Below are 22,645 nucleotides of genomic sequence, written 5' to 3'. Positions count from 1 at the left end.
TGGCTATTTAAATTATTTAAATAATCGTAATGAAATAAACTTATATATCCAGTTGTCTATTTTAGCTTATATATAGATTACAGTATTCTTAGATTATAATAGATTACAGTAGTAATTTATTAAGGGTATTATATATAAGTAATCCTATTTTAATTAGTTGGTCGGTCTGGGGCTTATTCTGGGGTATATACCTTCCTGGCTTCGTAAGAGGTTGGGTCATAATAAATACTTAAGTCTATAAATCCTAGTTATCTATTATTAAAAAACGTAAAGTCTTATTTTTTACCTTAATTTACATTATTATATTATATATAAAAGTTTCCTAATTTTTTTTTTTTTCTTTCTTATTTACATTCCTAAATTCAATTATTTATAATAATAGTTTATTATATATAATTAAAAAAACTTATTTTTTTATAATTAATTTTATATAATTTATCTTTAACTTTAGGTTTTACTATACAGTAATAAACTTCTTTTTTACTTTCCTTAGTTTAATTAACTTTTATTAAAAAGTAAATAAAAATAGTAATATTTTTTAAAAAGGATCCTTTTTAATATATATTCTAAAAGAGTTTTTTAGCTTTTTATTCCTTATTAGCGGTTTTAAATAATTTCTTTAATTACTTACAGAAGTCTTAATATATTTTAAAAACTTCTTAGGTTTATAGTTTCTAGTTATTTAAAGCATTAACCTTAAAGTCTTTTATAATAAACCAGGCCTATTCTTCCATTATTCTTATTAAATAGATAATAATAAAAACAGTTTTATTTTTATTTTCTTCTAATATAAATAAAAAATATTTAAAATAAATATTAAATTTTATAAAATATTTATTTATTTTTTAAAAATCTCCGTTATATAAGTCAGGTTTTTTTAATTATAAGATTTTACTATATTCTTTTTTCTTTACTTTAAAAGCGTTAATTTCTCCTTAAAGCATTTTAATTACAGCTACAGCCTATTTTAAAGTTAAAGTTTCTTTATTAACTATTACTTTATTACTTTCTTTAAAGTTATCCTTAATTTTAATATTATTATTTAAATAATTATTTTAAGCTTTGCTTTTATAATTAATTTTAATATCTAAGACTTAAAATCTAACTATTTAATATTATAGTCTTTTATTACCCATAAGTCTAAAGTAACTGTTTAAACAAAAGTTATTAACGTATAATAAACCGGATTCTATATATTAATATAGGTTAGCTATTTCTAAAAGACAAACCTCTAAGTTCTAGGTTTATATTAGCAGAACAGTTAAGTTAAATATAAATATTATTTTATTAATATTACATAGTTAGTAAATATAGTAGCTAAATCTAATCTAATTACTATATTAATAACTAACTATTTAAGCTATTTAAATAAATAATATAAATATAAACTTATATACTTAGTTAACCTTAGGCTTATATAGCTTATTAAACAAGCTGCTAAAGTCGTAGCTCATCTAGCTTATCTATAGAGTTATATAAGTCGGATACTATTAGCTAGTCGGCCTATAGTTAATCCAGTTCTGCCTACCCTATAGGCCCATTGTCGCAACCATAAGAGTTAGGTCGTGACAAGTGGAAGTTAGTTCTGAGGTATATATAGCTATTCTATTAAAAAGATATAAAAGTAGTGGGAGTAATCCCCTATATTATTAAATGGGAGTGTTAAAAATAAGGGTATTAATATAGAAAGTATTAGTACTTAGGCGTATAGGGGTTATTCCGGTTACTAGGCATAAGTAGAGAGGCTACGCTAACTATGTAATTGGTAGTGATAAGAGCCAATTGATATATATTTCAATATGATGTATGGGTTGCCCGCACAATCAATGGCGATTCTCTCTTCGAAATCCCCCCCGACGGGAATTGGAATTCGGCATGGAATCTCTTCTGGAACGCTGACGAGACTCGAAATCGTTTCTCCACACAGCGTCCCTTTCAGGTGTTCTCATGTTGGAACGGCGCTACAGCATTCACAGCCCAACCACTTTTAGAGAAGACTGTAGAATTTAGGGCAGCGAACGAAACTGCGGGTGAATGTAGACAAGGCGAGCCGCAGTTATTTTGCAAAGACCTCTGGTTCAAAGGCTACCGCAAAATTGCCGTCGTCCCGTCCGTAAACCTTGAGTACTCTGTGGCACAAACAAAAAAGATTAAGGAAGCTAAGGGGTTTACGTCTCACACGGTGTCAAGTCAAGACCCCGCAGGAGATAAAATAAATTGGAGACTTGATTCACTAAACATGGTGAAGTGCATGCCAGTTTGGGAGAACCAGTATTGGCAGTCGTGGAATGAGACTTTGAAGCAGTAGGTGCGGCGGCTGGACGCCCTTGTTAATGGTTTTCCCGCGGATTTTTGTGCAAGCCAATGTGATGAAACAAAAAGTTAGCAATTTGTATATGAAGAAATATGACATATGAAGAATAGACAATGTAATATACATGATAATATGAATTGCCTCTACTTGTCGCCAGCGAAGATGGCTACATGTAGTGAACGCAGGTCCCGGCACTCATGTCACAGAATACAGGTATGTACCATAGAAGCTAAAACAGTACGCCATATTCTCTCTTTGTCAAATGACAGTTTCTCCAAACCCAACACCAGTGGTATCACCTTGTATTTAACGAAGTCAAATGACCGAGGACTTTAGGCCTGCAGGTTGTATTTATGAGTTGTATATTTAGAGAAAGAAGAAGTATTTTGTGCAATTGTAATAACGAGCTACCATTATTCTCTTTACTCTTTACTATACAATTTCAAGATATTCCAGTGCATTAGGCGCATTTTCAAAGACATCCCATGCCATCTTCTCAAGATGACATTCTCCTATTAGCCGGAACTGCCCTTCCTCTTGTTCAGGCAACTTTCCATCAATCCTTCGAAAAACGAAGGGAACAGTAGCCCCGGCGCAAATATAAACGTGGTCCATGATCTTGGCATTATCGGGAGCAATCCCCATATACCCTGTATCCGTAATAAAGAACCGACGAGAATGGCAAGCTCTTAAGACAGACTGAATATATATCTTGTAGGTAGGAGTAATCTCTCTTGCCGCTAGATGGAATGGAATATCTTCAAAAGGCAAGATGCTCTCTCCTATCACCCTTTGGTCGCTTCTCAGGGAGCCCATCTTGCGTACCTCTTTTGCCCAATCCGTCTCATAATTAGCGTACAGTCCGTGGAGCAGATGAAGCTTAAAGAAATCATAAAGGCGCTCGCCGAGAAAGTCATAACTGAAAGCTGCTAAAACAGCGTAGAAGGTACGCTCTAGAGTCTTGGAACGTGATTTCCCACTAGCCTTTGGGCAGACCACAGATTCATTGAATGCAAGGCGCTGCCATTCAAGTATAGGAAGCAATCCCCGACCAGCAATGTATGTTGATCCCACGTCTAATATTCTCCCGCAAAAATGTCCAGCTACCCGTAAAGAGACAGCATTTTCCCCATTAATGGTGGAATAATGAGTGATGAGTTGAGGTGCTACTTTGTCATTGACCTTTCTTTCAAATACCCCGAATGAAGAAGGTATTCCAAGATGACTGCACTTGCGCGGGATACTCCAGTCTGGTACCCAAGACGGCAGATTACCAATGCTCGACTTCCCTTGAACCGCAGACAGTAACTTAAACCCGCACTCTGGTAGCAGAGCGATAGCACAGTCCGTATATACCTTGGCAACCGTATCCCCATATTTTGGTATGATATTAAACTGTTTGCTGAGTGACTGGAATAGAGGTAATAAGGCATATACTTTATCGCGCTGATTCGTTGCGTCGCAATGTCTCGTTCGATTAAGAGCCGTGAATATTGATGATTCTACATTTCCCTTTATCAATGACTCTTTTGAGGCGGAGATAATAAAGGGTAGTTGTTGTAGCCGTCGAGAGGCTATATTCCAATCCTTAAAGCTCTGAATCGCTGACCAAGGAATTGTCTTTTCTCCGCAATAGGCAAGTGCAGTATTTGATAAGACAACCTCTTGTATAACCCATACCCTAGTAAACCAAGGGCGGTGGAAGAAGCTATAAAGGGCGCCAGTTAAAAGCTCAGTATTTGGATAGCTAAGAGATGTAGTCTCCGTGCTTGGGTTGTCGCATTCTGTGATAAACTCAATAGCTAAGTCGCTGTTATCCGCAGGCTCCCCTAAGTAGATAATAACATTTGCTGCCTGAGAGAAGATCTTGGACATGAGAGTTATTTGATGGTTTTTTTCCGATACATCTAATTGATTAATACTAAGAGAGTCGATCCATAGCATTCGCGATTGGTCTCTATAGCGCAGACGGCGGAGAGCAGAAAGGCAATTCGATGTCGCTAAGAGCTCAGCTGACTGTTGCAAGACAGTGTTTTGTATGCGGATTGCTTGGCGATCAAAGGCATTCCCCCATGTGTATGATAGAGCTTCATACTTTGGGGCTGAATCAATATCTACTGTGATAAGCTCGCAAGTGATTGTATTGGTGCTCCCAGGAAGAAGAGAAACGAGCCGAATATGATTCAGAGTTGGAAGCGATGGTCCAGGGTATTTCTGACCATTGACGGCGTCGTAACAATTAGCCATTTTGAAGAAAAATAGCGGTGCTATTTGAGTGTCTACGATGTGTGAACCGGATAATGTTATAATGTCCCAAGTTCAAGGTGTCTGGGTTGAGTTCCTCAAGGTCTCTTGGAACCTAGGACTGGTGCCTAACGACGAGCGCGGCTGCGCCTCGATTAACCGAACAGGTGGGCCTAAACTCAGACCCTAAATTGTCTGACAATTGGCTCTAAGATGTTGATAAAGAATCTGACATGGTCCCGAACTTTCCCCTCCCCACCGTCCTGTGTGACTGCTATTATGAGGGAGATATGTTTATTTGAAGCATTGACCATGACCAGAAAGCGCAGTCCCGATCATTTACACTCGCTTTTTGATCTGTGGTTGCCAAGCACAATTTGGAGGAATAGAATGGTGCTCTGTTCTTTGTATTTATATATACATGTACCCGTGTACCTAGCAATTAGCTACCTACTATATACATGTCCTTAACCATGATATCCAATTAGGTGCTCATTTAGCAGGTGGGTACATGTAATAGACACCATACAATAAGATTCTTATTCATATTCCCAGACATGACAACTACTGCAAGTTGGCAAAGCCCATGGTCCCATCGTCGACATTGTGGTCAATGTATTTGCCCTGAAAGAATGCCTGTCCGACTAGCCACTGGCTGCCAAACGCACTCGTCCCGTGGATGCTAGCTGTGCAGTTATTGCCGTTCTGGCTGAATGCCAGAGCCTCGGGCAAGATATTGAAGTTGTTGCCGTTGAATGCTAGCCCAATGGTAGGCGGCGCATCGCAGGCGTAGTAGCCGGTGATGCCATTGCTGTTTTGCACCGATTGAATGCCCGCCTTTTGGAACAGCGACTTGACCTGTGAGGTGGGCCCGAAGATTACAGTCGTGCCAGAATCTGTGATGATGGAGGCGCTGCGCTGAACCGTTGCGCCATTCAAAGTAACATCACCGGTGACGATCCATTGGTCGCTGGCTGACACCGAAATCAGGCTTCCACTGAAGCTCTCCGTCGCTACGGAACCATAGTAAAGCGTGCCGGTCTGGTCAGAGTTGAGCGCCAGCCCGAAGCGGCAGGATGATAGTGTGCCTTGGTCGCAGAGACTCTGGAAAAACGGGGTACGGCCGAGAGCACTGCTGTCGATGCCTGCGTATCCGATGAGACCGTCATGGGGGAATGTCGGCGGTGATTTGGGGCTGGTGATAGCTCCAAGGTACTGCTGGGAGACCGTCAGATTGGCGCCGTGCTGGGTAATGACATCCCGGTATACTTGGCCCGACGCCTGCTATTGGTCAGTGATCATGATCATTTGGCTACCGGTTTCTATTTTCACTTGCAGACAAAGTTCCAGATCCATCGGGATTCGTAGTGGCATACGAAATTCGGAACGATTTGTTGGTGTTGACCGAGTTGGGGCCAGGCTTGTAAATGCCCGGGTTCAGGATGGCGTCAGAGGAGCCAGTATCAATTAAAATTTCCAAATTGGGGCTGCCACCGATGGTGAAGTTGGAGAACCAGAAGCCCTGTCTAGATTAGCACTTCAACATGGCATGAAATGGTAGACAAATTGTAGATATTCTAATACCTGTTCAGCCCACAGATCGGCATTTCCCTGCACCAGCCGTCCCTTTGCTGCGGCAATGCTCTTTGCAGCTACCGCATCAACCGTCTTGAAATGCACCGAATGCGAGAAGTCGGCCTGGACAGCCTGGACAGCGGCCAACAGCGACAGTACCGTTTTAAGCGACATGGAGGACTAAATTATCAGGGCAACATGAACCAACACAGTAGCAAAAGATTTCCTGCAAAAACAACACGAGATCATCCTAGAGATATATAGTAGTACAATGCGCATAAATATGCGTGGATCTTTTGTCGGTACTTTCACATGCGTTTATACTCACCTTCTCGATCGAGTGCTCAAGAGCCGCTGTAGCGTCGCATTGTAAACAAAGCGATGATCAATTGGGCCCAGATCAGCAGGAGAGACGTCGTGAGTCTTCCGTGCTCCATAATAGCGCAACCGAATCCTTCAAATGTTCCCGATTTATCCGTTCAAATCAGAAGAAATATTATAGCCACATCGTTCGTAGATGAAGTTTCCGAAATACGATTGTGTAATTGATTCCATATTTGTAACAAGGGCGGACAAGCCGAATACCTTTTCAGACTAATGCATGTGTATAATTGTCTTGATCGATCTCCAGTCAGTGCGATCTAATAGAGATCCCTCAAACATAGCATGATTTATCGGAGATGTATGCCCATGCAATAGTATTTTGTGCGAAGTCATTGTTGATTCCCCATTGGACGAACACACGGTACTGTAAAGTTTGTGGTATCTATTTTCTCTATTACTAGAGGGCTTCTAATTAGCAAGAACCCTTGTTATGCTGGCCAGATATTCGTATCTATTACTCTTGGTTTATTTTGTTAATGACGTATTAGATGCCGTAGGGAGTTAAAAGGCAATGGATGAATTCAAATACAATGAATCCAGCAAAAGAGCTAGAAGCGTATACAATATTGTTTTAGAAACAATTATTTGCACTTCTTCCAAAACTATTTGTACACTGTTACCGAGTGCGAGTTTGTTCGTCTCCAACAGCGGGCGTGCATCGATATCTTTCTTCGGGATCACCCGCTGCCTAAGGTGCAAGTCACTGAATTTGAATATAGGCTTCACAGAACACGACATGTTGCATTGCCTGTGATCGTATATGAACAGTTTATTAAGAAGATGGCTGATGAATATAGTATCAAGAGAGGCTATTACTTACATATTACTTTAAAGCCCGATATAGGAAACGATTATTCATGGAGACAGAAGGCACTAAATGGTTTCAATTACAAATTATTCGGAATATGGTACAATAGTTCAACGACGGCATTATCTTCACAAGATTAGGGATGTTCCGGTAATCAATGCCATCGAGTCGCCGGTGCTCAACAATATACAACCCGGTAGAGAAAGATCGGCGATAGCAATCACTTTTGATTGGAATTCGAGTGTAATACAGTCGGTGAGCTTACTAAGGTGTGTGAAGCAAGACTTCTGAACATGTAAGTCGAAGTGTAAAACGTGTTTGGAATAGACTTGCATTAGATTTGAGGTGGCTGATGTCAGTATCGGTAGAATTCAAGGATGCCGAATCTTTTATAACGAAAAGTAAAGCAACAGATACGACACAACACATATAACTATAAAGCACCTGTAAAAACAAAGAAAGAAAAAAGACATGTACTGGTGCTGTCATTTATCGATGCGATTTGTGCGCTGATTTCCCTGGGTAAAACGGAAAGTATCCCCTGATATCAGCACCAGATACCTAGGTAGGTAGGTACAGTTCAAACCTCTACATCTTTTGTATTGTAGACTACAGTCCTTCACGCGCTGGTGATTGGAATGAACTAAACTTGGAATGTAGACACCAAAAATATGATGATTTGTTAATCAATAAATGAAAGGTTGAGATCAATGGATATGAATATAGTGAAATAAATAATAAAAATGTTTACACTCATATAAACTGCGAAACACCGTCGGCAACCTCGAAGTTGAGGCTGATGCAACCTGAATATTATTAGGCACCGATTCGCCCGCCCAACCGCCACCAATCGCCAATCAGGCCCAGAGTACTCCGTACAAGCTGAGGCAGATTGCAGGGGTAGCCACCCACCCCTCTCTTAATTGATGTTTCAACAGAAGAGCCTCCACGCTGATCTTTCTATTCGCACATCATCTGTAAAAAACACTCCGCAAACGTCATGCAACGAACTTGGCGGCATGGACCACGCCGCACAGTCGTTCAGTCTTCCAAATAAATCTGAATCACCAACACGATTTCTCCTCCTACAACCCGATAATCGCAGACTCCTTCGCCAGAAATACACCACTACTTCAGCTACCACCTACAAAAATCAGAATCAGGCGATATGCCCGCCCCATCACCTCCTCCACCATCAACATCAACAAGCTTCGAGCCTACCTACCATCGACCCTCCCATCGGAAAGACTTTCAGATCGCAATTATTTGTGCCCTATCTCTCGAGTACGATGCCACCACACTCCTCGTGGACGAGTTCTGGGACGAGGATAATAGACAGTACGGGAGAACCTCTGGAGATACAAACTTCTATAGGAATGGGCGGATCGGCATGCACAATGTCGTGCTCATGCTTCTACCCAACATGGGCAAAGCCGCGGTCGCTGGTTCAGCAGCTAGCCTGCGGACGAGCTATTCAAATTTGAGGGTTGCTTTCTTGGTGGGAGTCTGTGGCGGAGTTCCCATGCTTGGTCCACGTGAGGCGCTCCTGGGCGACGTGGTAATTAGCGAGGCTATCATTCAATACGACTTTGGCAGACAATACCCTGGGGAGTTTATCCCTAAGGAGATGGCTGTGGCCACCCAGAATCTACCAAACAAGGATATTCGTACTCTCCTTGCTTACCTCAAATCTGATACTGGGAAGAACGAATTACGACAGAACACTGCTAGGTATCTAAAAGCTTTGCAAGATGCAGCTATTATGAAAGAATTTCAATACAGTTACAAGTACCCTGGTTTCGCCGAGGATAAGCTCTTCGCTGCGACATACCAACACAAGCATCGAGGCGGATCGTTGGCCGATCCATGTTGCGCTGTATCTGAGAGTTATTGCGATGAAGCCGCACTATCATCCTGTTCTGAGCTGAGATGCGAAGAGGATAAACTAGTCCCAAGACAGCGTTTAGAAAGGAAGCGACACCTACCATGGGAGGAAGCGCAATGTCCAGATATTTTCATCGGGCGTGTCGCATCAGCAGACACGGTGATGAAATCCGGCGACCATCGTGACCAAATTGCCAAACAATACAACATCATAGCGTTTGAAATGGAGGGAGCGGGGCTCTGGGACGAGGTTCCTTGCATAGTTGTCAAGGGCATTTGCGATTATGCCGATAGTCACAAAAACAAAATTTGGCAGCCATTCGCAGCGGCGACGGCTGCAGCTGTCGCCAAAGCTGTTTTGGCACGGTACACCATATCAGATCATGTTCAGCTCTCTGGGTCCAGCAATGGTGAGATTGGAAGCCTCGCTGACTCGAATTCTCATTTTGACACGATATTAGACTCTGATCAGAATCGCCATATCCCTCCAGCAAAACCTCAGGGGACCGATGCTGTTACGCGAAAATCCTCCTCTGTTGCTGCTCTAGTCACCGTGCAGCCGAATGGAGGCGTTCAAACACTCCAGGGCGCCATCTCCGATTTCCAAAAGGCACTCACTGATGATCAACGCCGCGAATTACAACGCAATAATGCAGTACCAGAAGCTGATGCCGTCCTCATACTTACCGCCGAGCTAGACTCCCTAAACAGGAACAGAAAGGGACGCAGCATTGCAAGTAGACTACATTCTGTTCTAGAATCTGTTCGAGATTTTTCTGCCACAGTCGAAGCACTTGATTCAACACACCTAGGAATTGCTCCTCTCATATGGGGGAGTGTGAAGTTGACAATATTTGTGAGGATATCTTTACGACTGAACTTGGAACTGCTGTAATGGATGCTTACGACATTAGGTGGCCGTCAAGTTCGTCGCATATTATGAGGCTCTCTCTAAGTTCTTCATGGACTTTGGGGGATTTTGTCCGCGCTGGAGGGATTATCAAATATTTTATTCATCTTCATCACAACTTCGGAATGCACTCTTCAGCTTCTATGCGTCCCTTATTCGTTGCTGCAAGCGTGCGATAGAAACCACACAACGCTCATGTAAGTTAAACCTCCTCATATCTGGCTCAACCTTAGCTGACAAGAACAAGGGTCAGCATACTTCTTCAATTCTTCGCGGGAATTGTTTGAACGGGAATTTCAGCTGGATGCAGATGACATTAAAAGTCGCAGTAAATACGTTAAAGATGCAATATCACTCGCGAAAACGCAGGCCAGCTATCAAATCCAACAGCTTCAGACTAGACAACAGAAGGATGATCCAAAAAAAGAAAAGCTAATAAACATTTTTCACCGAAAAGACAACCGCCCTGATAAAATGGAATCATGGCAGGTGCAAAGTGACGAAAGGCAAAAAGAGGAGCGAAAGGAAAAGCTGCTTGATTCGCTATCGACTCATGACTACTTGACTCCATTTAAACAAAGCCGCCGTAAACGGTATAGTGGTACATTGGAATGGTTATTTCAATCGAACGAATACGACCAGTGGATTAAGAGTGGAGATTGCCCTCTGCTATGGTGTTCTGGAAAGAGTGAGTTTCACTTTATACAGCTGTTACGGGGTAAATATTCTAACCATTGTAGTTGGCTCAGGCAAAACAGTTCTGACGCAAGTAAACTGAAATAACTGCATTTTGAAAATTTCCTAATTGAAAGCCGCAGGGCGAGCGTAATCGACAAACTCTTAACAGAGAAGCACAGTTCGGATATATTTATCTCCTTCTTCTTTGTACGGTTCGACGATCGACAATCATTAAATGCTGAGGTCATACTCAAGTCCATTACTCGACAAATGCTAAACCCGTCCGATCTCTCTGAAGAGGTGGAAAAGTTTTTGGATCGAATGCGACTCAACTTAGCATCCGGATTAAACGAAATTTCTACTTTGCTCCAAGGGATAGCCTCATCGTTTAAAACCCTCTATATTGTAATAGATGGGTTTGATGAGTGTGCAAAACAGGATCGCAGTGATCTTCTTGCAGTTCTCTCTTCAATAGTGAACACCAGGTCGAATACTAAGCTTTTCCTCGCTGGTCGTGATAGCGTCTCAAGGGAGGTACACAGAAAATTTCCGACCTACAAACAGCTCTCTATGGACTGTTCGTCAGCTCAATCCGACATCGCAGCATACGTAGAAGGCATAGTGCAGGAAAAACTACAGGACGAAGAGCTTGTAGTTGGAGATTCAGACCTTATCGAAGAGATTAAAACGGCACTATCGAAAGGGGCGAATGGCATGTAGGTTATCGAATTTGGTAATATGTCTTCCGTTTACTAACCACTCTAGGTTTCTTTGGGTTGTATTTCAAGTCGATGAGCTTAGTTTACAACATTGTGATGACGATATCCGAGCAGCCATTACAAATTTGCCCAGAAGCTTGGAGGAAACATTCGATCGCGCCATCGACCGGGTCGTTTCTCGGGGGAACGCAACAATTGCAAAGAAAATTTTCCGATGGATTGCTGCAGCGAAAGAGCCTTTGACACTAGATCAGCTAAGGGAGGTCATCTTCATTAAGATTGGACAGCAATACTCAAAGACAGAACGACGATCTAACGGCATTAATCACATAAGCTCATGGTGCGAAAACCTCGTTCATGTTGATGAGGAATTGAATACAGTTCAATTCGTCCACCAGACTGTCCAACAATTCTTTTTTAAGAAGTGCTCTAAGGATCGAAATAGTCAGTTTTATATAAAACTTGAAGATGCTGATCACTATCTGGGGGAGATATGCGTTACATATCTCAATTTCAACGACTTTCAAACGACTCTAGCTCGACGACAGCAACCGTTGCCACCTATGCCACCTATAGCTATAGCAGATACAGCTTTGAGATCCAAATGGAAGACAGCCGCATCTATTTCCACGATTTTGAAGTTTGATACCAGAGGAGGCTCAGTAGCTGCTAATGCCGTTGAGGCTTTAGCTAGCTATCGTCGAGATGATACAGGAGAGTCGAAAGAGAGACTACATGTGGGGTACCCTTTCCTAAGATATGCATCAAATCACTGGATTTCTCATACATCAATGTTTCGAAAAGCAGAATCTAAGACATGGAATTTATGGGGAAAGATGATACTGGGACAGCATGATCTCGTGACGAGGCCCTGGGATGAAAACAGCAAAAGCATCTTGGAATGGAGCAGAAAGTTTCATCACTATGCTCTCATACGGCTTTTAATCCAGGCCAATATGATTACGACTAAAGACAAAAATGGAATTTTACTGAATGCAGCGAGTGAGGGGGACGATACGCTGCTGAGTATAATTCTGGAAACTAAAGATTCGGATCTTGAGATGTGCCAGGCCTGCTTGGTGGCGGCTAGAGGAGGTTACCTTGACATTACAAAAAGGCTTCTCATCGCCGGTGCAGATGGCCAGGCTGCAATACAGAGAGCTGCTAGGGGTGATACTCTAAATCATATTACAACCCTTTTAGCCGCGGGTGTAGATGGACAGACTGCATTACAGGCAGCTATTCAGCGTGGCGATGAAGAAGTCTGTATAAACCTCTTAGCCGCTGGCATAGAGACTCCATTACTGACTGCTGCTAAAATTGGCGATCGAGATACCATTAAGCTTCTCTTATCCTCTGGTTCAGATGGCCAGATTGCATTGCAAGCCGCTGTCAGAGGTAGTCATCTAGGTGCCATCCGACAACTGTTAGCCGCAGATATAGATGGCAAGATGGTATTGGAGCCCGCTGCTAAAAATGGACAACTGGATGCTATTAAGATCCTCTTAGCCGCTGGAGCAGATGTAAATGCTAAGAATATCCATGGCAGAACTGCCTTATATACCGCAGCTGAGAACGGTCAACTGGATGCTATTAAGATCCTCTTAGCCGCTGGAGCAGATGTAAATGCTCAGTCTCGTGGCGGAACTGCTTTACATACTGCAGCTGAGAACGGCCAACTGGATGCTATTGGGATCATCTTAACCGCTGGAGCAAATGTCAATGCTCAGTTCCGTGGCGTAACTGCCTTATATACCGCAGCTGAGAACGGCCAACTGGATGCTATTAAGATCCTCTTAGCCGCTGGAGCAAATGTCAATGCTCAGTCTCGTGGCGGAACTGCTTTACATACTGCAGCTGAGAACGGCCAACCGGATGCTATTGAGATCCTCTTAGCCGCTGGAGCAGATGTAAATGCTAAGAAATCTCATAGAGAAAGCGCTTTACATGTTGCTGCTAAAAATGGACAACTGGATGCTATTAAAATCCTCTTAATCGCTGGAGCAGATCCAAATGCTCAGGATGACTTTGGCGGAACTGCCTTATTTATTGCTGCTATAAATGGCCACCTGGGTGCTATTAAGATCCTCTTAGCCGCTGGAGCAGATGTAAATGCTAAGAATATCCATGGCAAAACTGCCTTATATACTGCAGCTGAGAACGGCCAACTGGATGCTATTAAGATCCTCCTGACCACTAGAGCAGATGTGAATGCTGCGAACACCCTTGGCGAAACTGCGTTGCAAGCCGCTTTAATTGGTGGTCATTTTGATATTGTTTCGCTATTGAAACAAGCGGGCGCGAAATAACAGGTTTTTGATTTAATTCATTTATAGTCGTTTAATTTCTGCATGCTTGTAATATCGAAACGTGACGCTGTTTAACATATGAATTACTTTACTCCCATCTTGAGCAAGAATCCTCGTCTATTATTATTGAACACCATATACGTATACCCATTATAAAAAACTATAAATCCTGATAGTACAGAGAATTGCAGTCCTCGCGGAATTGAACTGTACATGCGCGTCCATTTGCATTTTTTCCCCCCCTTAAGTCATCATAGCATCAGTTCGCTCTCCAGCGAACGGTTTTCTCCCCCACACAACGAAAACAGGCATATAAGCATGTATCTGAGGGTTCGCCAGTTCCTCTCGGATCTTGACCAGAGAGAGCTAATGAAAGTCAGCGAATGCGCCAAAGTCGATATGGTGGTTGGATGAAGGAACATTGGAGTCTGTGCTCACCTCAATCTCAGCCGGCGTCCGACCAAACACCCTATTCATAAGCTGGACGGAAAAGCCATTCAAACCCTGCGAAAAGTTTGCTCCCCACATCCGTCCGATTTCCTTGAGGCGCTCATCCTTGGGCCATTCGCTCATCGGGAGCTTGAAGATACGCTGTTGCACGTCAACAAAGCCAACCCTCTCGAATACCTCTTTGAGGGTGGAGCCCAGGATGGCAGGGCGCTGGAAGTCTTCCGCGGCGACTCTCATTTCGTGGAGCCATGTGCACATCGGCCCGCCTGGGTCAAGGGTGCCGTCGTCGCAGCCGAAGACGGCCTCGACTTCCTGGGACTCGAGCCAACCGCCGGGCTGGAGAGCCTGAAAGGCCTGCTCTGCAATCTCTTTCTCGAAATTGCACCAGCTACCGGCCGTGAGTCGGGTGTGTATGTAGCCAAACTTGTCAGTGCATTCCCACGGATCACTTCTACAAGACGCGGAACGGTTAGTGGGGGGGTGCTATCTCTCAGTCGCGTCTGTTAGGGCCAGCCACCTACGAGTCTTCGACGTAAAAGTTGACATTGGGAGGCACCATGTCCGGTTGGATCGGCGAAAGGTCTGTGCCAATAACCTCGGACGAGGGGAATAGGTCGCCCATTTCGATGGCCCAATCACCAACACCCGTGGCGACATCGAGGATGGACTGCGGAGGCCTCGTCTGGGAGAGCGGGGCAAAGTAGAGCCTGTCTCCAAAGAGCTTCTTGATAATGGGTCCCTGGAACGCAAGTCGTTCCTGTTCCGGAATATCGTTGGGGTAAGCGTATGCTGCGGGCACAAGGGCTGCGGTCAGCTTGGAGTCGACAAGGACAAGATAACGGCAAATAGGGTTGTGGGTTGAGGTCCTACATCCTGCTCGGTATGCGTGATAGGTGCGGCCAAATTCATGTGGGTAGTCCAACACGCTGTCGGACAAAGACCTGGAATCGTCGTCCCTAATTCATAGACACGGGTTAGAGCTCCGCAGGCACGGGCGAGAATCTCGCAATCCGCCTACATTAGTTCCAACGATGACTGCACGATGTCGCGTAAGTATCGTATCCAAGCGATGTGATATGTATGCAGATGGAGCAGAGCGGTAGCCAATAGCTGGCAGCCACGGATCCAGAGATGCGGCAACCTACGTCGGGCTCAATAAAATTGGAGCAGTCAAAGGTGAACTGGAAGTTCTTGAGGTCGAGCAACGAATTGCGGTTCGGGTTATCCCCCGCGGGCATTCCGGAGGCTCCCATTGCACGGTTACGATCTGCTTGTTGGTCACGGCAATGATGGTGTTGGTTTCAAAGTGTCGAGAGTTGGAGGGACTGGGCAACTGAAACAAAACCACCACCACAAGGGGTACCATTTTAAACAGCTGAGAATCCGCTAGCCAGGGGGTTTCTCAGCTGCCAGAGAGGCCAGCGGGGCGCCACGGACAAATCCGTGCAGTCCGACAAGCCGCAAGCACGAGACGAAGCAAGGGAAGAAATGAATCCGGGGTTTATACAGTGACTTCAGCCCGAGAGAGCTATCCGCTTTGGGCTACCAGACACTTTCTCACCGCCAGAAGCCGTTGGACAGGGTTTGGGAGCCTTTGGTCTGGTAACCAATGGGAGGCAATCGTAGGATTGCGGCGGCACATGTCTTATTTTGGGCTCAAAATATCACTGGCTGCCAAGCTCTTGGAATCAGCACGGGGTGCGAATCCGGGATACTGGGAATGATTAGCTAATGGGAGAGAGGTCACTCCCCGCAAAAAAATAAAATAATCAACAAAGCAGCTGTAGCTGCACATTTGCACGCGGATCTCGAGTTGCGCGAAATTGCGCTCTATTCTGCACTGCGGCCGCCCCCCCCCCAGCAAAGATCCAAGTCAGGGGAATCATAATTACTCATCAACCCGCGATAATCTAGCATAGACCTTGAAGCCGCCTCGCCTTGTCACACCCATGGTCATGTCCCGGACAATACGAAAGTCTTCCAGCTCCGTGTTGTGTAACTCCATGTTGAACCGACGGGCAAAATGGGCAATTGTGAGGAACAATTCCAAGTGGGCAAGACTAGAGCTTTTAATCAGCATTGGTGCAACCAGGGTTGTGAATGGGAGAGGGTTTAGTTTTTAGTTTGATGCATACTTGATGCCAATGCAGCCTCTGGTTCCTCGGTTAAATGTAACCAGATATTTTTTGAGGTTTTCTCCCTTCTCCGCCGCCTCAATCCATCTCTCGGGGCGGAAAGTGTCCGGTTCCGGGAAGATGTACGCATTGTTATGGATAAAGTATGTGGAACTGCTGACGGGGGTCTTTTTTCGGAGTCTAGGTTAGACGGTGAAGCCACGCGAAAGTTGAAAAGAGGGGAAATTCATTGGGTATTCGTCACTCACTCCTGGGGGAATTGTGTATTCCTTGTACTGTAGAGATTCTGTTGGTGCTACTCGCGGAAGCCGTGCGGTTATCCCATAAGCCAAGCGCAAGCATTCGTTGATAAAGGCACTCTAGCGGTAAACAATCAGCCAAATGTCATCATTCCGAGAGTATATGGGGATGAGTGCGTGTGGTACGTACCAAATAAGGCAACTTTTCAAGCTCTGCCCACGTTGGCCTGCTGTCCAGCGTTGGCATAACCTGCTTCAGCTCTGCCTGCAGTGTCTCTCGCACTCTACGATCATTTGTCATATAAAAGGAAGCAGCAGTTAGCACTTTCGCAGTCGTTTCTGTCCCAGCAGCGATGAGGCCGAATGTCTCGTCTCTCAGCCGATAGTAGTCTCTCTCCTTTGCAGGAATGCTTTCATCGGCCAAAGTGGCCACCATTGTCTTTCTCTTGCCCGTGTATGACTCCATCTTTCCATACTCCAAGAATGCCTCGAGAAACTCGAAAAGCTTTGCTTTTCCTGGCATGATAAATGCCATGGTTTTGGGAGAAAGGGCACTCATTGCGTAGACTAACCAGGGGACAAAGCGTGAGATGTGTGTAAATGCGATCGCATTCTCAGCAGCATTGCGGACGTCGCTGCGGAAATTCTCATCCTCAATAAAGTCCCAGTCCTTACCACAGCAGTATGCCGTGATGATGTCCGAGGAGAGCGCTGAGAAGGCATCATCAAGAGACACAATAGTCTGGTTCATTCGCTCCACCTCGAAACGCGTCATGAGCTTCTGCACCCGCTCGTTGACGGAGTCGGACAGCTCTGCGACAGAACGCCGAGAAAAGAAGTCCTTGAGAATGCCTCGTCTGAAGCGGTGCTGCTCATGGCTCACGGCCGCCACCATGGAGCCGGGCAAGGCGTATGTAGGGACATATTTGGGGTCCTTATCTCGCCTTCGACTGCTGGACGCGTAGATTTCATCGTAAAAATCAGGGTCGCAAATATGAATTTCTCTTGGGTTGATGCGCACTATAGGGCCTGTGCCATCCAAGTCTTGTTAGTGTGCTTGGTTGCTCAAGGGAAGTGGCCAGCATGTCTGACCGTATTGCTGGTGCATCTTCTCAATCTCAAACAAGAACATGCCCGGACGAATAATATTGTGGTAAAATTCGTATAGGTGCGTACATGCTGTCAGCTTAGGGCCGGGAATATGAGACAGCGGATGGAAATACAGGCGATATACGGTCCTAAGACTAAGATACACGCCGAAGCCAGCGAGGGCAATCCAGAGGCGAAGCATGTCCTCCATGATGATGATGCTGTTGCTGTTCACAACGACAAATTCCAACAAGCATCAACTAGCACTGAGACGTTGATAGTGGCAAGCCGGGAAGGCAAGTGAGGCAAATAAATACATGTCAAGTGAAGACATGTCGCTAGAGGCCAATAATATGCACCTAAAGCAGTAGCTCCGAACGAGATGTGAACAGTATCCTCCACAATGACGCCCGTAATTATGACAGAAAGTAGCAGTACCACCAGACCCCGGTGACAGCAGCCTGCTAGTAGCCGAGATAAATAAACACATATTCAGAAGCCAATCATGCTGTTCCGCGTGGAAGTGATATCCAGTCGGCCTCGGCATTAGCCCCCCACGAGCAGCAACCAACAGCATATATCACGTAAAACCAACGTTTAATCAGGATTCGGACGGCCATTGAGCGAAGGCATACATGGTACGATGGCCTGGACCAGCCAATGGAACAAAGAAGAAGAGCCAACCTGCATCCGCAACCCCGGCGTCGGTGAGCTGATAACCGTGGGGCCTCTGCAAAGTACCATCCCAATCAACTGGGAACGGTCCCCGCTCGCCAAGAGAGCGGTGATGCAAACGAAGGGATATATAAGTGGCCGCATTTACTTCCAATCAAACGGAACGGTAGAAAAAGATCAAACGAAAACGGCCAGCCCTTTGACGTTCCTCACAGTGACGGCGTACCTGAAAATAAATTAAGGAAACATGCCTAAAGTGGAGGATGGCGGCCACCCTTCTTGGCCTGCAGAAAGCGAATCAGATGGCGGTGTCGGCCAGTTTGACATTGACATCACCAATGTTACATTGTGCCAAGTCTGTAGGGTGAGTGTCTGTTGGCAAGACATGAAGATGTGCGTCGGGTGTGCCTCTGGAGCGCCGAGGCCCCTCCCCAGCAAGTTTCTGAGACAGCTGCGGGATGACCTCGCACGCACCGACTCAACCGTCGTTCTGCGGTGGCTCGACGGGAGGGGACGCATTGTGCACCGCGGAAAGGTGGAACGTGCAGCAGCATGCGGTGACAAATCACACATGGCGGACATGTGTGAGACTCTCTCCATGTATGCGCTGAAGAACGGTTGGGCCGCTTGGGCTCTGGATATCGCAAAGGACGAGCTGCGCGGGAAAGCTGTGGAGAAGGGACTAGTAAGCGGGTATAAGCGCAGCCGGCCGATCGAGGACGACGCTGGTCCCATAACGCACTGGTGCTCGTGCGGCAATCAGAAGCTAGAGACGTCTGGACAGTCACAATCCCTGTCCATCGAGGTCGCCGCCGGGGCGTTGGCGAAGCGGACCAAATCAGCGAAACCACAGAAGCCCAGCACATTGACACGACAAGCCGGCATATCCAAGAAACAGGCCAAAGCGACAAAGAAGCAGCCCATTGTGTCGACAAGACAGCTCCGATCATCGACAAAGCTTCTCGAAGCATCCGCAGCCCAAGCCCAAGCCCAAGCCCAAGCCGCTGCTGCCGCTGCCGCAAATGCCCCTCCCAAACAAGAGGCGGTGCGTTCTCGCGTGCCCACCAAGGACCAAATCGAATTGGCATACGAACGTGGAATGTGGTCGGGTGTAACGCCTCAGATCTTCGCCGACGCATTGTGGCTGGCCGGAACTGGTCTCCGCCAGATCGAGAAGGCGAGCGGTAAATCCAGCAAAGAAGTAGCCAAGGGCGCGCGTGGCTCCGTCGAAACCATGGTGCTGCATTACTACTTCATGAACAACCACATCAACACACTGGCAGATGCACTGGATTTGACGGTGCTCGGAGCCTACCTCACTGCATTGGACCATGGAAATGTCCGAGACAGCGACTTCACACCATATACCGGCGATGTGGCGCGCCACGCAAGCCTGGCTCGATGGACGGTTGCAATGATGGAGCTCGCCGTCCAATGGCCAACGATGCTGGATTGGCACGCAGGAAGTTTGTCAAGTCTGGGGCTGGTACGGGGCCTGGAGCTGCGTGCGTGGGTGTTCGCCGCCCATTGGGATGTCCTTATGCACTACGAGCTCGCCAGCAGTCTCGAATGGGAGGAGAGGCTGCCGTCGTGGCTATACGTCGCATCTGCACTTGGACACGACGTAGGCGATCTCTGTACCGACACGCGGATGGGCTGCATAGACAACGCCTACTTCGCCGTGGGGGGCACGGCTGGATATGAGGGTGTGGCCGCCTGCATGGACATTGTGTGCGACGCGCTTGAAGCGGTTGTGCTCCGGGACACGCGCGGCGCCATCGATGTATGCGCTGTTTCCGGCAGCGCCTGTGCAACCTTTGAGCGGGCGGGCGGCAATCTGTGTGCTTGCTCCAATGAGGCTTCGTCGAGCTCATGCGAGGTCCATTCCGTGCTGGCTTCCATCTGCGGCGACCGACGAATCACTGCCGACGACGCCGCCTATTTCGTCGGGCTCCGGGATGCCATCAGATCGCGCTGCCAAGAGCTGCCCCGGTTCCGCTCCAGAGACATGGCGCATCTTAACCATGCGGATCGTGAGAAGGTGTATGCGCAGGGCCTGGTGGCGATCGCGACGGGCGGCAGCGGTGCAAAGCAGGCCCACGCACGCCTGCAGGTGGCCTATTCGAGTGCTGCTCAGTCATTGTGCGGTCAGCTGCGACGGATGGCAGCGGATCTTCGGCAGCGGATTGGCCACGATGCGTTGAATCTGAGCAACGACTGCATGTGTGGCGGAGAGTGCAGTATGTGGTGATGTTTGAGGCTGGATGGATGGATGCTTCAAGGTTGCCAAATTGTTTAATATCTCGGGACAGCTGCGGGAGCTTGCACGTTTGCAGCTAGAGCAGGCGGCTGATCGACGCGCCACCAAGGCGTACATTCAATACTTGTGTAGCATTCCGAAGCATATAGTAGGGTGTCATTGACGTTTCCTTGTATAAATGATTAATATGCGTGTATTGGTTACTGTTATCATCAACAAGTTTGCTCATCTCTGGTGATTCTGCATTAATAAAATGCCTTTGATGAGAATGCACACCTGCTTTGACATCATTTTCTCAGGCAAAGCGTCCTCTCCACCCAAAGGATGTGGATTTTGGCTATCGAAAGAACTGGATCCTCCCGATAACATAGGTACCCATACAGCGGTCACCTAAAAGTGAAGATGTACGGGGCTATAATGCCTGTAAATAGGTAGAATCAGGTTACATTTATGCAGTACATCGAGATAGAATTGATGAATCTAGAGCCATGTTTTCGGATTCCCACGTCTAGCACTCTTCAGCCTCCAACTGACGCCCCTAATTCTACCACTGTCCGCCATCTCGGTTCCGAAATGCCAAATCATCCGCGAATCTATTTCATTTCGACACCGGTTCTAATTCACATCCGAGATAACCGGCACATTGAAATCACTAAATTCTTGGTCCATATAAGACCTTTAGCAGCGTTGATAAACAACATGTACTTTTATGAAGCGTGGTTCTTAGAAAATTGCGACAGCTGGGAAGCCATGATTGATTACCAAATACATGCACCATCTACATCATGGTGATTTGATCCTCTAAATAACTTAGATCGACAACAGAAGGCTCAACAGCAGCGCTGGCAACATTTTGGTCGATAAATTTTGCCAACCACCTTGGGTTTTCGTCCGCTATTCATCTGTAAATAACACATATCGACAAAGGGGCCCGTTCAGTCAAAACTCACCTAGCCAATGTCCAGCCTTTGGTACAAATACTGTCTTAACCGAAGTTGCCGTAGGTCCCCATAAGCTCTGGCTGAATTCCTCAGATACCATACTGGCTTCTCCCCAAAGTACAGTCAAGGGAACCCGAATCGGGTCCTCTCTCAGCGGCCTGAAATACTCAATCTCGCGCCAAATATTACCATTGAGAAACTCTGTCATAGAGCGAAGATATCCTGGTTTCGATAATGCTGCTGAGTAACGCTCGACATGATCAGGAGATATGAGAGCGCCGGCGGCATAGGAGCTGTGCCAGAAATACCAATTAAGAAATTCCTTCTCACGTCCGCGGATGAGAAATTCAGCTGCTTCAGGGACAGAAAATAGGGCTAGATGCCAATGTCCGTATAGGTTCCTAGAGGGGTCTGGATTTTGGAAAATTTCGTGACCAAATGCTGGGAGGGCATATTCTCCAACGCTTAAAGACACCACTCGTTCGGCGTACCTCCATGCGAGCACAGATCCAACTGAAGCACCTTTGTCATAGCCAAATACAGCCACTTTTTCGATATGCAAGAGATCCAACAGTGCTACAATGGCTTCTGCAGCTGCCGCGGAAGTATACTTTCCCGACTCGCTCAGGGTCGATTGGCCCATGCCGGGTAGGTCGGGGGCAATAACAGTGTATTTGGAAGACAGCAGCGGCCCTACTTTGTGCCACATGAGCTGCATTATGCTGGTTTAGTGATATACGAGTAATTGGGTCAATAGGAAACCAAAGAGTATAATTGACGTACAGAATGTTGCGGACATCCATGCAGTAGCAAAATTGCTGGGCCAGTACCGTCATAGCGGGCGAAGAGGCTAGTGTCTGCTGTCTTGACGCGAATCGAATCCCAATCGTCGAACGGCAGAGCCACGTTTTGCGCAGACATTGTGAAAATTTTTGACCAACTTATTTATAAGATGTGTTTTCTAGAGAACAAGGATAGATCTCTCGAGGGCTTTCGCACAATATATATATATATATACATATTGCAATGTT

The 22,645-nt window shown here is 45.9% G+C and overlaps 10 protein-coding genes across 10 annotated transcripts; 4 read left to right on the top strand and 6 right to left on the bottom strand.

The window, feature by feature from the left end:
- Nucleotides 1-1,798: 1,798 nt before the first annotated feature.
- TRIVIDRAFT_51547 (glycosyltransferase family 69 protein) lies at nucleotides 1,799-2,308 on the top strand (the record flags this gene model as incomplete). Its single annotated transcript, XM_014099843.1, has 1 exon — nucleotides 1,799-2,308. A coding segment is annotated over one exon (510 nt), but the record flags the coding sequence as incomplete, so codon positions are not given.
- Nucleotides 2,309-2,746: 438 nt separating this feature from the next.
- TRIVIDRAFT_223393 (uncharacterized protein) lies at nucleotides 2,747-3,130 on the bottom strand (the record flags this gene model as incomplete). The annotated part of the gene is made up of 1 exon (XM_014099842.1): nucleotides 2,747-3,130. One exon carries the CDS (start codon nucleotides 3,128-3,130, stop codon nucleotides 2,747-2,749), a length of 384 nt encoding a protein of 127 aa, XP_013955317.1.
- Nucleotides 3,131-3,550: 420 nt separating this feature from the next.
- Nucleotides 3,551-4,561, bottom strand: TRIVIDRAFT_153219 (uncharacterized protein; the record flags this gene model as incomplete). The annotated part of the gene is made up of 1 exon (XM_014099841.1): nucleotides 3,551-4,561. A coding segment is annotated over one exon (1,011 nt), but the record flags the coding sequence as incomplete, so codon positions are not given.
- Nucleotides 4,562-5,077: 516 nt separating this feature from the next.
- Nucleotides 5,078-6,307, bottom strand: TRIVIDRAFT_81434 (uncharacterized protein; the record flags this gene model as incomplete). Its single annotated transcript, XM_014099840.1, has 3 exons — nucleotides 5,078-5,839; nucleotides 5,964-6,080; nucleotides 6,143-6,307. 3 exons carry the CDS (start codon nucleotides 6,305-6,307, stop codon nucleotides 5,123-5,125), a joined length of 999 nt encoding a protein of 332 aa, XP_013955315.1.
- Nucleotides 6,308-8,493: 2,186 nt separating this feature from the next.
- TRIVIDRAFT_153334 (uncharacterized protein) lies at nucleotides 8,494-9,570 on the top strand (the record flags this gene model as incomplete). Its single annotated transcript, XM_014099839.1, has 1 exon — nucleotides 8,494-9,570. A coding segment is annotated over one exon (1,077 nt), but the record flags the coding sequence as incomplete, so codon positions are not given.
- A 453-nt stretch (nucleotides 9,571-10,023) lies between these two features.
- On the top strand, nucleotides 10,024-13,825 carry TRIVIDRAFT_153261 (uncharacterized protein; the record flags this gene model as incomplete). Its single annotated transcript, XM_014099838.1, has 6 exons — nucleotides 10,024-10,065; nucleotides 10,124-10,316; nucleotides 10,367-10,705; nucleotides 10,967-11,513; nucleotides 11,563-12,686; nucleotides 13,452-13,825. Coding segments are annotated over 6 exons (2,619 nt in total), but the record flags the coding sequence as incomplete, so codon positions are not given.
- A 243-nt stretch (nucleotides 13,826-14,068) lies between these two features.
- On the bottom strand, nucleotides 14,069-15,513 carry TRIVIDRAFT_59507 (uncharacterized protein; the record flags this gene model as incomplete). The annotated part of the gene is given in 6 exon segments (XM_014099837.1): nucleotides 14,069-14,191; nucleotides 14,264-14,726; nucleotides 14,797-15,064; nucleotides 15,146-15,231; nucleotides 15,406-15,410; nucleotides 15,421-15,513. 6 exon segments carry the CDS (start codon nucleotides 15,511-15,513, stop codon nucleotides 14,069-14,071), a joined length of 1,038 nt encoding a protein of 345 aa, XP_013955312.1.
- A 616-nt stretch (nucleotides 15,514-16,129) lies between these two features.
- Nucleotides 16,130-17,994, bottom strand: TRIVIDRAFT_90966 (uncharacterized protein; the record flags this gene model as incomplete). The annotated part of the gene is made up of 5 exons (XM_014099836.1): nucleotides 16,130-16,335; nucleotides 16,411-16,577; nucleotides 16,659-16,769; nucleotides 16,840-17,678; nucleotides 17,742-17,994. 5 exons carry the CDS (start codon nucleotides 17,947-17,949, stop codon nucleotides 16,164-16,166), a joined length of 1,497 nt encoding a protein of 498 aa, XP_013955311.1.
- Nucleotides 17,995-18,660: 666 nt separating this feature from the next.
- Nucleotides 18,661-20,766, top strand: TRIVIDRAFT_202324 (uncharacterized protein; the record flags this gene model as incomplete). Its single annotated transcript, XM_014099835.1, has 2 exons — nucleotides 18,661-20,653; nucleotides 20,750-20,766. The coding sequence occupies 2 exons, from the start codon at nucleotides 18,661-18,663 to the stop codon at nucleotides 20,764-20,766; spliced, it is 2,010 nt and encodes a 669-aa protein (XP_013955310.1).
- A 685-nt stretch (nucleotides 20,767-21,451) lies between these two features.
- TRIVIDRAFT_51663 (uncharacterized protein) lies at nucleotides 21,452-22,535 on the bottom strand (the record flags this gene model as incomplete). Its single annotated transcript, XM_014099834.1, has 3 exons — nucleotides 21,452-21,567; nucleotides 21,624-22,326; nucleotides 22,398-22,535. The coding sequence occupies 3 exons, from the start codon at nucleotides 22,533-22,535 to the stop codon at nucleotides 21,452-21,454; spliced, it is 957 nt and encodes a 318-aa protein (XP_013955309.1).
- Nucleotides 22,536-22,645: the final 110 nt, after the last annotated feature.

Source organism: Trichoderma virens (genome assembly GCF_000170995.1).
Source record: "Trichoderma virens Gv29-8 chromosome Unknown TRIVIscaffold_75, whole genome shotgun sequence".
NCBI lineage: Eukaryota > Fungi > Ascomycota > Sordariomycetes > Hypocreales > Hypocreaceae > Trichoderma > Trichoderma virens.
The sequence above is the reverse complement of the archived record's forward strand: the minus strand, read 5'-3'. Positions and strand labels throughout refer to the sequence as shown.